This window comes from Erinaceus europaeus, chromosome 19 (assembly GCF_950295315.1).
Source record: "Erinaceus europaeus chromosome 19, mEriEur2.1, whole genome shotgun sequence".
NCBI lineage: Eukaryota > Metazoa > Chordata > Mammalia > Eulipotyphla > Erinaceidae > Erinaceus > Erinaceus europaeus.
In genome coordinates this window covers 23223558-23236365 of record NC_080180.1, presented here as the reverse complement: position 1 = coordinate 23236365, position 12808 = coordinate 23223558, and the positions used below count along the sequence as shown (strand labels likewise).

General features: G+C 51.0%; 1 protein-coding gene across 4 annotated transcripts in view; it reads left to right on the top strand.

Annotated features, from left to right (window-relative positions):
• PIK3C2B (phosphatidylinositol-4-phosphate 3-kinase catalytic subunit type 2 beta) overlaps positions 1–12808 on the top strand; it is a 106664-nt gene that overhangs the window by 43806 nt on the left and 50050 nt on the right. For all 4 annotated transcript variants that reach the window (XM_060178659.1, XM_060178660.1, XM_060178661.1 and 1 more), the window contains 8 exons: positions 539–693; positions 975–1095; positions 4013–4124; positions 4260–4339; positions 4845–4908; positions 9687–9833; positions 10793–10826; positions 12533–12728. In XM_060178659.1, the coding sequence (XP_060034642.1) occupies positions 539–693; positions 975–1095; positions 4013–4124; positions 4260–4339; positions 4845–4908; positions 9687–9833; positions 10793–10826; positions 12533–12728 (909 nt within the window). The remainder of the gene's footprint in view (positions 1–538; positions 694–974; positions 1096–4012; positions 4125–4259; positions 4340–4844; positions 4909–9686; positions 9834–10792; positions 10827–12532; positions 12729–12808) is intronic.

The window sequence follows — 12808 nt, the reverse complement described above, 5'->3', positions numbered from 1 at the left end:
CCCCTTCCAGAAGCTTTTTTAGGAAGGAAGAGGAGCCATATCTAATACATCTTCCATGCCTAACTGTGGGCTACTTCTGACAAAGACCTCCAGCTATTTTTAGACTCTTTGAAGTCTCTGAAGTTTCATATATTGACACAGTTCACAGAGCTTCCACCTACTGGCCAGGTCACCCCAGTCACTCAGCCTCAGTTGCCTTGTGGGTGCGGAGGCACTGCAGATGGAGAGGGGAGTGTTACCTGGCCTTGAAAGAGAAAGGAAATGAACTTGGAGAAGTTTTCCATTGATTTCAGCATGGAAAGCTTTGCCCTTTCAGAACTGGCCCCCTGTTCTGTCCTGCTTGGAAAATGCTCTGCATGTGTAGCACATGCTTCCAGACCTGCACCCCCATACCCCTATCCTGGCCTGCAGAGCCCAAGGGCTGCTGACTGGGGACAGAGGCACCCCAGGGCTTGGGTGGTGGTAGGGGTCCCATCCAGTTTCTTCTCACTGCTCTCTAAGGCACAGCAACATTCCTTCTCTCTCCCTGCCTGCACAGCCTCCGATCCGGCTCCGACATCCAAGACTACTCCCTGACTGGCTATGTCTGGAGCGCCGTCACCCCAAGCCCCGAGCACCTGGGGGATGAGGTCAACCTGAAGGTGACTGTGCTGTGTGACAGCCTGCGGGAGCCACTCACATTCACCTGCAACTGTAAGGGGGCGTGACTGGGGGGGTTGGCGAGCATCCAGGGGGGTGGTGGTGGTCGCTGGGTGTCATGACAGTGTTTGGACATTAGGATCCTCTGTCCTCAATACCTGTTCCACTTGCATGGGGGTGATGGGGAGAAGGAAGTCCCTCCAGGACAGGATTTTAGGTCCAACTGCCTTTTTCTAATGGGTGATGATTCCAGAGAACATGTAGCTGAGAATATGTGGGTGCCTGGCCCAGCACCCACCCACAATCATTGCTCCCCACCCACCCGCCCCTCCCAGGTTCCTCCACTGTAGACCTGCTCATCTACCAGACCCTGTGCTACACCCAGGATGAGCTGAGGGACGTGGACGTGGGCGACTTTGTGCTAAAGCCCTGTGGGCTGGAGGAGTTCCTACAGAAGTGAGTGAGCGTGGGGTGGGGCGGGGGTGCCACCTGCATGCTGGGGTGGGGCTTTGCCTATTGGGGGTGGTGGTGGTACTGCGTCAGGGCCGGAGGGTCAGGTCAGGACTCCTGCTTTGTGGGTTTACTCTCCGCCATGTTGTCGTCTTTCCCCGGAGCTATGGCTGCCAGCAGGGCTGGCTGGTTTCCTGGGCTAGATCCACTTGGAGCTGGGCTCCGGCAAGGGTGAGTTTCTGTGCTCACAGGGGTTGTGTGCAGGGGGCGTAGGGCCGTGCATGGCTGTTTCTCTTGCCCTAGATGATGTGTCCTGGTTTTTTGGTCAGGGCAGGGGGAAGACTGGGTACAAGTGTCCTCAGGGAGCCCAGGGGAACAGTCCCACTCATTCCCCTTGTTCTCCTTCCCCGCCAATAACTTTCCCTGCTGGCTTGTGCATCTGCATAGCCTCCTCACCAGAGGCAGCTGCCAACCCTCACAGCCAGCAGCCTCCCTGGAAAGTCTGATGGGGACCAGCTGCAGTAAGCTATTTCCATCTGCCCTGGAGCCCTGGGGTGCTAAGTCTGAGGCAGGGTAAGTTCAGCGCCCCTCCAGTGTTGGGGACAGCCGTGTTGTAGGCTATGGGCGCATCTCGCTTCCTATTGCCAGCAGCCCACCCCCCCACTGCACCTGGGGGGGGTTGAGGAGAGGTATGCATCTCAGTTCTTAGGAGTGGCTGATACTGGCCCCACTGGCTCTCTTCTGATCTAGAAGCTGGAATGGTTCAAAATTGGAAAGAGAGCTCAAGGGGCCAGGTGGTGGCACACCTGGTTAAGTGGACACATTACAGTGCATAAAGACCCAGGTTCAAGTCCCTGGTCCCCACCTGCAGGGGGAAAGCTTCATGAGTGGTGAAGCAGGGCTGTAGGTGTCTCTCTGTCTCCCACTCCCCTCTTTTTCTGTCTCTATTCCAGTAAATAAATAGATAAAAATAAAATAAAGGAGGGGGGCTCAGTGGGTAGGCAGCACATCTGTCTTGCCACGTATGTGGCCTAGGTTTGAGCCCTGGTACAAAATAGAAGGTGCTGTGATAATGGAGGAAGGGTTAGTGCTATGGTGTCTTGTCTTTCCTTGTTTCCTATCTTTCTGAGTGAAAAAGTGACCCAGGGTGAAACACACCGGTTTTTCCATTCTGCACTGTTGAAAATGCATTCTGTACCAACTCACTATCCCCAATAGTTATGAGGGGGCTTGGAGTCAAGGTCTCCTGATAGAGAATACCCCAGGTGGCCTGCCAGGGCTGCACAAGGACCAGGGGCACAGTGGATGAACTTCAACTCGTGCTCACACCAGTGCAGCTGGCTTGGCTCTGGCTGGTCACTTACTAATTGCAAAACCCTCTCACATGGTTCCATCACATCTAGTATGGAGTGACTGTGACAGTGATCTTCAAGCTGGGCTGCTCCAGTTCAGTTAGGGGTCAGATAGAGGCTGGCCCCTGAGTTCCGTGGTGGTAAATAAGTTTTCAGGGTCTAACTTCTGGCCAAGACCCAGGGGTGGTGTTCAGGGTGAGGTGGACCAAGATGGATGGTCCCGGGGTCATTCCTCTCCTCTAGCTCCAGTTCTCACAGGGAGGGTCAAGCAACTCCCCTGTGTCCAGGACTTTGTCCAGGAGTCCCCTCCCTGCACAGACTTTTCTCCTCCCCACCCAGTAGAACAGCAGAAGTCCCTGAGACTTGGTTGGGTGTGGAGAGAACTCTGAGGTGTTCCAGAAAGCATCCAGCTCTCCAGGAAGCCCTGGGATTTTTCTACACTGCTGGTGCTAAGGGGAGAGCCAGGTCCAGGATGCAGGCTATTCTCAGATAAGAACCTAGCTCCAGTCCCAGGGGAGGGCCAGGCTTCCTGCCACTTTCCCACCCCCATCACGCTCTTCCTTCCTCCTGGTGCACTCCCATCTGACCGGCCCATAGGCCAGGGCAGCCTCTCTGGCCCCAGCTCGGCCCACATCTCAGGTCTATGTCAGAAGCTTGGCCCTTGGGGATGTGGGAAGCCCGCTAAAGTCCTCCCAGGACCAGGACTGGCCTCACTCCCTGGCACCTCTGTCAGCTTCCGCACATTCCCTCCCCTTCGCTTGTCTCCTCTCTGCTGCCTTTCTGGCCTAGATTCTCAGCCTGTCAAGGAAGGAAGTCCCTTTCCGGCTTCTCTTGCCCGGTTCTGGGACCCGGCCCAGACCTGCAGTGCTAGCCTGGAAGGGGGTTCTGCCCCACTCCCAGCTCCCCCTTCTCCTTGAGGTACATGCAAGAGGAGCTGGATAACAAGGGACCACTTAGGCCTCCTCTGAAATGGGGGGAGGTCTCACATGTTGACAGAAGTGGCTTCAGGGGTTGTTTGCCAAGGAACCTGTGGGGAATTTACATAGTTGGCCACACCCAGGCAGGACCCTCAGCAGGAAGGCCTGAGGCTACCTGGGGATAACTTGCTTGGAATCATGGTGGAGTTGTCTGCTTGGCTTAAGAACCCCAACTGGTAATAATCAGAGTCAGGAGACTTGAGGGGAGCATGTCACTCACTGAACTCCACACTCAAGACTGACTTCCAGTGTGTTCCCTATACAGTTTAAACACTGCCCCTCAGAAGTTTCTTTGGTCCCCACTCCTCAGATATTTCCATCATGGAGTGAACCGCTGGTAACAAAGCATGCTGTAAATACCCAGGGCTGTCCGTGTCTAAACAGACTCACAGATAGTTAAGTGTGCTAGATGGCTTTCCTCTGGACAGATTTCTATTCCTTCCCCAAAGTTCTATATTGTTTTCCAGGAATCAGGAGAAGCAAGGAACAATGCAAAGTCCTTGTCTTCTGGTTACTCTCTCCCCAAGGCTAAAGTATGTTTCTCCCTTCCTACCGAGTCCCAGATGCTAATGGGCCTCTCCTCTTCCCCACCAGCAAACATGCCCTGGGCAGCCATGAGTATATTCAGCAGTGCCGCAAGTTTGACATTGACATCCGGCTCCAGCTGATGGAGCGGAAAGCCGTACGCAGTAACCTGGCCCGGACGGTTTGTGTGGTGGTGGACGGGGAGATGGGTGGTGGACAGGGCTGAGGGGGCTACAGAAGGCATTTGCTGAAGGGCAAGAGCGCCGGGTAGAGAAAAAGGAACCACTCTTCTCTGACTAGGGTGCTTCTCACACAGGTGAATGATGACCAGTCCTCATCCTCCATGAACTGCCTCATCCACTTGCAAGAAAGGCCAGTCAAGCAGACCATCAGCAGGTGAGAGTGGGCACCATCTTGAATGTGGACCCAGTGAAAGCTGAGTCTTGCTTGCTTTGCTGGCCTGCCTATGGGATTCTTGCAGGTGTGGAAGTAGAACCAACAAATCTTCTGGGAAAAATCCTTATTATTTTTTAATATATTTATTGGATAGAGATAGGAATCAAGAGGGAAGGGGTAGAGAATGAGAGAGAAAGAGACACCTGCAGCACTGTTTCACCACTCATGAAATTCCCTCCCTGCAAGGTGAGGCCTGGGGCTTGAGTCCGGGTCCATACACATTGTAACATTTGTGCTCTACCAAGTGTGCCATTGCCTGGCCCCATAGTCATTTTCCAAGTGGCAAAGTAGAAGGCCTTTGCCCTCCTTCAGGCTTCATGGAACACATGGAAAGAGTGGGAACTCCTTTATGACAATAGTCCAGTTCCTGAGCCATGGAGTGGGCGGGAGAGAATGGGTCCCCAGTGTGCTGGGTCTGTCCTGACCTGGCTGTGACTTCTCCCAGGCAGGCCCTGAGTCTTCTGTTCGATACTTTCCACAATGAGGTGGATACCTTCCTGCTGGCTGATGTAAGTACCCAGCCTAGGGCTGCTCAGTATTCCCCCTCTCCCCTCCCCTCCCCTCCCCTCCCCTCCCCTCCCCTCCCCTCCCCTCCCCTCCCCTCCCCTCCCCTCCCCTCCCCTCCCTTCCCTCTTGTGGCACCAGCCAGTGCTGTGAGGGATCTGGAGAGGGCCCTGAAACCCACCACAGAGCACTTTTGATCATTTCCCTAGCTCGTAGGTATACCCAGCCTGCAGCTAGTGAATGTAGAGAGAGGGATTCTACTCCTCTGCTGGCAGATCAGGGAGCAAGGCTTGCTCCCTCTCTTACTGCAAAGCTGAGACCACAGTGCTGTGTCTCTCCCACCAGCTGGAATGTGTCCTGGATTGCGCACTGGCATGTGCATCCTGTAAGAAGCCCAGGAGCCTCTGATGTACTGGTGGCACAGGGAGAAGACCATCAGAAGACAGAGGGCCCCCAGGCAGAGAGGGGCCAAGATGCTCCTCAGTGGTGTCACATGGAGTTAAAGGCTCAAAACCCTAAGAATGATGACCATTTGTCCTTTAGTGATGTAAAGCTCTCATGAAAATCTGAATCATGGGGAATCGGGCTGTAGCACCCCAGGTTAAGCACACGTGGTGCAAAGCACAAGGACCCCGGTGTAAGGATCCTGGTTTGAGCCTCCGGTTCCCCACCTGCAGGGGAGTCACATCACAAGCGGTAAAGCAGGTCTGCAGGTGTCTGTCTTTCTCTCCCCCTCTCTGTCTTACCCATCTCTCTCCATTTCTCTCTGTCCTATCCAACAACGAAGACAACAATAATAACTACACAATAAAACAATAAGGGCAACAAAAAGGGAGTAAATAAATATTAAAAAAAGAAAAGAAAATCTGAATCATGAATATCGTCTGAACAACCCCTGTCTGGTTGAGCTTGTTGAGCTTGGCCATGGACTTTCCTATTGGGGGGCTGAGCTTGTTGAGCTTGGCCATGGACTTTTCCTATTGGGGGGCTGAGCTTGTTGAGCTTGGCCATGGACTTTTCCTATTGGGGGACTGAGCTTGTTGAGCCTGGCCATGGACTTTTCCTATTGGGGGGCTGAGCTTGTTGAGCCTGGCCATGGACTTTTCCTATTGGGGGGCTGAGCTTGTTGAGCCTGGTCATGGACTTTTCCTATCGGGGGCTGAGCTTGTTGAGCCTGGCCATGGACTTTTCCTATTGGGGGGCTGAGCTTGTTGAGCCTGGCCATGGACTTTTCCTATTGGGGGGCTGAGCTTGTTGAGCTTGGCCATGGACTTTTCCTATGGGGGGGCTGAGCTTGTTGAGCCTGGCCATGGACTTTTCCTATTGGGGGGCTGAGCTTGTTGAGCCTGGCCATGGACTTTTCCTATGGGGGGGCTGAGCTTGTTGAGCCTGGCCATGGACTTTTCCTATTGGGGGGCTGAGCTTGTTGAGCCTGGCCATGGACTTTTCCTATTGGGGGGCTGAGCTTGTTGAGCCTGGCCATGGACTTTTCCTATTGGGGGGCTGAGCTTGTTGAGCCTGGCCATGGACTTTTCCTATTGGGGGGCTGAGCTTGTTGAGCCTGGCCATGGACTTTTCCTATTGGGGGGCTGAGCTTGTTGAGCCTGGCCATGGACTTTTCCTATTGGGGGGCTGAGCTTGTTGAGCTTGGCCATGGACTTTTCCTATGGGGGGCTGAGCTTGTTGAGCCTGGCCATGGACTTTTCCTATTGGGGGGCTGAGCTTGTTGAGCTTGGCCATGGACTTTTCCTATGGGGGGGCTGAGCTTGTTGAGCCTGGCCATGGACTTTTCCTATTGGGGGGCTGAGCTTGTTGAGCCTGGCCATGGACTATTCCTATTGGGGGGCTGAGCTTGTTGAGCCTGGTCATGGACTTTTCCTATTGGGGGGCTGAGCTTGTTGAGCCTGGCCATGGACTTTTCCTATTGGGGGGCTGAGCTTGTTGAGCTTGGCCATGGACTTTTCCTATTGGGGGGCTGAGCTTGTTGAGCCTGGCCATGGACTTTTCCTATTGGGGGGCTGAGCTTGTTGAGCCTGGCCATGGACTTTTCCTATTGGGGGGCTGAGCTTGTGGAGCCTGGCCATGGACTTTTCCTATTGGGGGGCTGAGCTTGTTGAGCCTGGCCATGGACTTTTCCTATGGGGGGGGCTGAGCTTGTTGAGCCTGGCCATGGACTTTTCCTATTGGGGGGCTGAGCTTGTTGAGCTTGGCCATGGACTTTTCCTATTGGGGGGCTGAGCTTGTTGAGCTTGGCCATGGACTTTTCCTATGGGGGGGCTTCTGCAAACTGTTTTCTTCAACCTTCTGCTTGCTGCCAGAACTCCTTTTCTTTTTTTAAAATTTATTTATTTTTTGCTTCCAGGGTTATTGCTGGGGCTGGGTGTCTGCACCATGAATCCACTGCTCCTGGAGGCCATAGTTTTTTTTTCCTTTTGTTGCCCTTGTTGTTGTAGCCTTGTTGTGGTTATTATTATTGTTGTTGATGTTGTTCTTTGTTGGATAGGACAGAGAGAAATGGAGAGAGGAGCGGAAGACAGAGAGGGGGAGAGAAAGACAGACACCTGCAGACCTGCTTCACTGCCTGTGAAGCGACTCCCCTGCAGGTGGGGAGCCGGGGGCTTGAACTGGGATCCTTACGCTGATCCTTGCGCTTTGTGCCACGTGCGCTTAATCTGCTGCGCTACCTCCCGAACCCCCAGAATTCCTTTTAAAAGAGGAAGCTCTTTTAAAAACCATCTTTATTTATTTATTGGATAGAGATAGCCATAAATGGAGAGGGAAGGGTGAAGTAGAGGGAGAGAAACAGAGACACCTGCAGCACTGCTTCACCACTTGCAAAGCTTCCTCCCTGCAGGTGGAGACCAGGGGCTTGAATCTGGGTCTATGTGTGTTCAGTCAAGTGCACCACCACCTGGCCGCCCAGAATTTCTTCTCTGGCTGTCAGTCCTGAAACATTCACAGTGGTAGAGGAAGTCTCTGAGCACCTTTCCTGTAGTATCTGCCCTTGTGCTAGTGGCTGCTGGGGTAGAGGAGCGTAAACATTGTTTTATAGCTTGTATTCTTGTTAGAAAATGGAATAACAGCCTCAAGCTATTGGCAGACACAGCAGATGGTAATGAGCTCATCAAAGGCTCTTGGAGAGGGAGAGAGGGAGACGTGTCAGGGAAAACTTTGGGCCAGAATCGGATCTTAGCTGGTCCCTTATTTGAACTCAGTTAGGTACGCAGGGCAGGGGAGGCCAGGGGAGGACGTTCTGAATGAGTAAACTGCAGGGGTCAAAGTGTAAAGGGGAGTGGTGGGTGTGGTAGATTTCTGGAATTAGATCTTTGTCTTAAGAGTTTTGGTGAAAATATGAGACTTTACACAGGTCTGTGGGCTGCTGCTATGATGTCTTCAGTCTCATTGCTATTTCTTATGGACTGATGCTCTTTCACCCTTTCAAAGGTGTATTTAAGGTGTATTTATTTGAGAGAGAGAAAAGGGAGCAGTAGAGATTCACCATGGCGTATGCTATCCTGGGAAATGAACTCATCTCCTAGGTTTTGTTTTTTTTTAATTTATTTTATATAAAATTTTTTTAAATCTTTATTTGTTGGATAGAGACAGTCAGAAATTAAAAGGGTAGGGGTGATAGAGAGGGAGAGAGACAGAGAGACACCTGCAGCACTGCTTCACTTGTGAAGCTTTCCCTCTGCAGGTGGGGACCAGGGGCTCCAACCTGGGTCCGTGTGCACTGTAACATGTGTGCTCAATCACGTGCGCCACCACCTGGCCCCAAGGGAAATGAACTCAGGACCTTGTCCTTGAGAGTCTAGTGCCTTATCCACTAAGTCATCTCCTGGACCATAGTTTAGTATTAGTCTTAAAAAATTATTTATTGGGAGTCGGGCTGTAGTGCAGCAGGCTAAGCGCAGGTGGCGCAAAGCACAAGGACCGGCATAAGGATCCCGGTTCGAACCCCGGCTCCCCACCTGCAGGGGAGTCGCTTCACAGGCGGTGAAGCAGGTCTGCAGGTGTCTATCTTTCTCTCCTCCTCTCTGTCTTCCCCTCCCTCTCTCCATTTCTCTCTGTCCTATCCAACAACGACAACAACAATAATAACTACAACAATAAAACAACAAGGGCAACAAAAGGGAATAAATAAATAATAAAATAAATATAAAAAAGAAAAAAATTATTTATTGTGGTCCGGGAGGTGGTGCAGTGGCTAAGGCACTGGATTCTCAAGCATTAGGTCGTGAGATCGATCCCTGGCAGCACAAGTACCAGAGTGATGGCTGGTTCTTTCTCTCCTCCTATCTTTCTCATGAATAAATAAATAAAATTCTTTTAAAAATATTTATTTACTAATGAGAGACAGATGAGAGAGAACCAGAGCATCCTTTGGGCACACATGATACCAGGAGTTGATTGAACTCAGCACCTCCTGCTTGAGATTCCAAGGCTTTGTCCATTGAGCCACCTCCTAGCCCCTGGACTTTTTTTCTAACACTGCTTGTCTCTCAGGAGGCTGCTGTGTGCCTCTGTTAAGTAGGTTGAGCGGGAGTTGGGGAAATCAAGTAGGCTCTGGGATGATGGCTGAAAGAATCAGGGAATGTGGACATGGTTCTTTTGAGTCAATGGGAGCCATTGTTTATTGATGCTGGATGTTTGCAAATAAAGCCTGGATTTCCCCAGTTACTCCTGAGGTCACAGACCCCTCTATTTCCCACTCATTGCATCCACTCCACAGGCACTGGAGGCAGGTGGGAGCCTCCCAGCCTCACTGTGCCATCTCTCACAGGGGGACTTCCCACTGAAGGCTGACCGGGTGGTCCAGTCCGTCAAGGCCATCTGCAACGCCCTGGCTGCTGTGGAAACCCCTGAGATCACCAGCGCTCTCAACCAGCTGCCCCCCTGCCCCTCCCGCATGCAGCCAAAAATCCAGAAGGTACTATGGCCCAGAGTGCTGGCACCAGGGAGGAAGCATTCATAAGCCAGTTAGGTGCTCACTTAGAGAAAGGCCCTTCTCTTGGGGTTGGGTAGTGGCGTACCTGGTTGAGTGCATGTGTTACAGTGCACAGGGACCCGGGTTCAAGCCCCAGTCCCCACCTGCAGAAGGAAATCTTCACAAATGGTGAAGCAGTGCTACAGGTGTTTCTCTTTATTTTTAATTTTTAATTTTTTTTTTTTTTTTTTTTTTTACCAGAGCACTGCTCAGCTCTGGCTTATGGTGGTGTGAGGGATGGAACCTGGGGCCTTGGAGCCTCAGGCATGAAAGTCTTTTGTATAAATATTATGCTAGCTACCCCCCTTTCTCTCCCTTTCCCCCTTCCCTTCCATTTCTGGCTGTCTCTATTCAATAAGTAAATAAAGATAATTTTAAAAAATTTAAAAAAATACTTAAAGAGAAAAGCCCTTCTCTCCTTTTTTTGTTTGAACACTTCAGCTGCAAGGGTGCTTGAGAAATGTCATGCCCTTCGCCCTCCTTCCTGAGGCTGAGGGTGGGCTAGGACCTGCCCCCTGGGACTGATCCTGGAGTCAAGGCTGTTGAAGGCTTTGTGTAGTCAGAGGCATTGCCTGGTGGTTTGCTCAGCCATTGGTGTGAAGCCCAGAGATGACCCCCCCCCCCAGCTGAGGATGGCTGAAGCAGGGTCTCTTTGCTGTGCACAGCTGGGGAGTAGCCCGAGGGTGGAGTGTCTCATCTGGGTGGATTCGATGAGTTTATCCTTGGCCTGGGTCACTGTCTATCACTGGATTTGCTACAAACCATTACTCTATCCTCTCTGGGGAATCTCTGCTCCTCAAATTTCGGCCCTTTCTGGTCCAGAGGAGTGCAGCTGTGAAAGCCCTTCTTGCAGCTGTGCCGGAAAAGCTAATGCCCCCACCTCTCCTTTTCTCTCCCAATAGGATCTCACTGTCCTGGCTGTGAGGGAAAACCGAGGTAAGGGAGCTGGTCTTTGCTTGATCCAGTGGGAGCCGCTGAGAGCTATGTTCTCTGCTCATTTCCCCTGTTCTCACTGGGCCTTTGATTAATAGACCAAGTCTGCTTCCGTGTGTGTGTGCGTGCGTGCGTGCGTGCGTGCGTGCGTGCGTGCGTGCGTGCGTGTGTGTGTGTGTGTGTGTGTATTTTCCTTTGAGGCATGAATACAGGCAGGCAGCATGTTTCTTTCCACAAAATCATTTTATCATCATTCTTACTAGTTACTCTTTCGGAGTCCCTGGGAGATGATGGTGATGAGGTGGGAGAAGTGTGGGGGTGGCGGGTGGTGAGGCAAAGTGAGCCCCACATTCCAGGTGGGAAAATCCTCACATGGGGAGGTGAAGATTTTTCTCCAGGCAGCTCATAACCCCTGTGTTTCCAATTTAGCATCATGGGCCAAGGGAGGAAGATGATAATTTCTTAACTGGGATCCCTAGTTTTATTGTTTAGTGTTTTACACAGAACTTTCTACTACAGAGTATCTCTGGGATCCTTGGTCAGTGATTCCTGGTATTTTGGGTTTTAGAGGCCGATAAAATGTCCCCAGAAGGCACTGTGTTTGGGAACCAACATAGACATTATCAGATTTTATTTTGTCAAGCAATTATTTTTTATTTAACTATTTATTTATTATTGGATAGAGACAGAGAGAAACTGAGAGGGGAGTGGGAGATACAGAGGGAAAGAGACAGAGAAGCTTGTGAAGCTTTCCCCCTGCACATGGGGACCAGGGGCTTGAACCCAGGTCCTTGTGCACTGTAATGTGTGCACTTAACCAGGTGAGCCATCACCTGGCTTTTATTATCATTTTTTAATTTTTTACTCATTTTTAAAAACAGTTTGATTTATTTTATGAGAGAGACTGGAGCACCACTCTACTACTCTGAATGTGCTGAGGATTATTCAAGATGTATGTATGTATGTATGTATTTTTGGAGAGAGGTTAGTAAGAGAAGATGAGAGAGGGAGGATCAGAGCACAGATCTGTTTTGGAATAATGTGGTGCCAGGGATTGAACCTGTGGCCTCAGGCATGCCAGCTCTGGGTTCTAATGGGTTGAACTGTCTCCCCAACCCTGATGTGAGGATCGAGCCCATGGTCTTACTATGTATGTAAGGGCTGCACTCTATCTGCTGAATCACTTTCCCAGCCAGACAATACATATTTTTAATTTTTATTTTATTTTTACCAGCACACTGCTCAGCTCTGGCTTATGGTGGTACAGGGATTGAACCTGGGACTTTGGAGCCTCAGGCATGAGAGTCTCTTTACATAACTATTATACTATCTACCCCTGCCCATATATATATATATATATATATATATATATATATATATATATATATATATATATATTTGTATGTAACTGACAGTCATTACCTCAAAAACTTCCTGAAAGAAAGGACACAGAACAATATATACCGTATATAACAACAAGGACAAGGTCTGAGAGCTCTTATTTTATGAAACGTTCATGATGTAGTCTTTTCTTTCTTTTTTTCTTTTTTCTCTGTTCGCTCATTTCTCCACAAATGGATAAACTTTGTCATGGCTGTTAGAAACGAACATTTGGGGCATTTGGGGACTGTTGTTCTGGGATGCCCTAGCCTGGGCAGCACCATGGCAACAAGCCTCACAGCTTCCCTGCCCACCCCTCCCTGTCACAGAAAAGGTGGTGGAAGCCCTGACAGCTGCCATCTTGGACCTGGTGGAGCTTTACTGCAACACATTCAACGCCGACTTCCAGACAGCTGTGCATGGGAGCCGCAAGCATGACCTGGTGCAGGAGGCCTGCCATTTCTCAGGGGCCTTGGCCTTTACTGTCTATGCCACCCACCGCATCCCCATCACCTGGGCTACCAGGTAAGCCCTGGGCTGAACAGCCTCTGGGGAGGGAGCTTCTCCTGTTTGCCTGCACCTGTGCTGTCCCCAGGGTCTTAGTG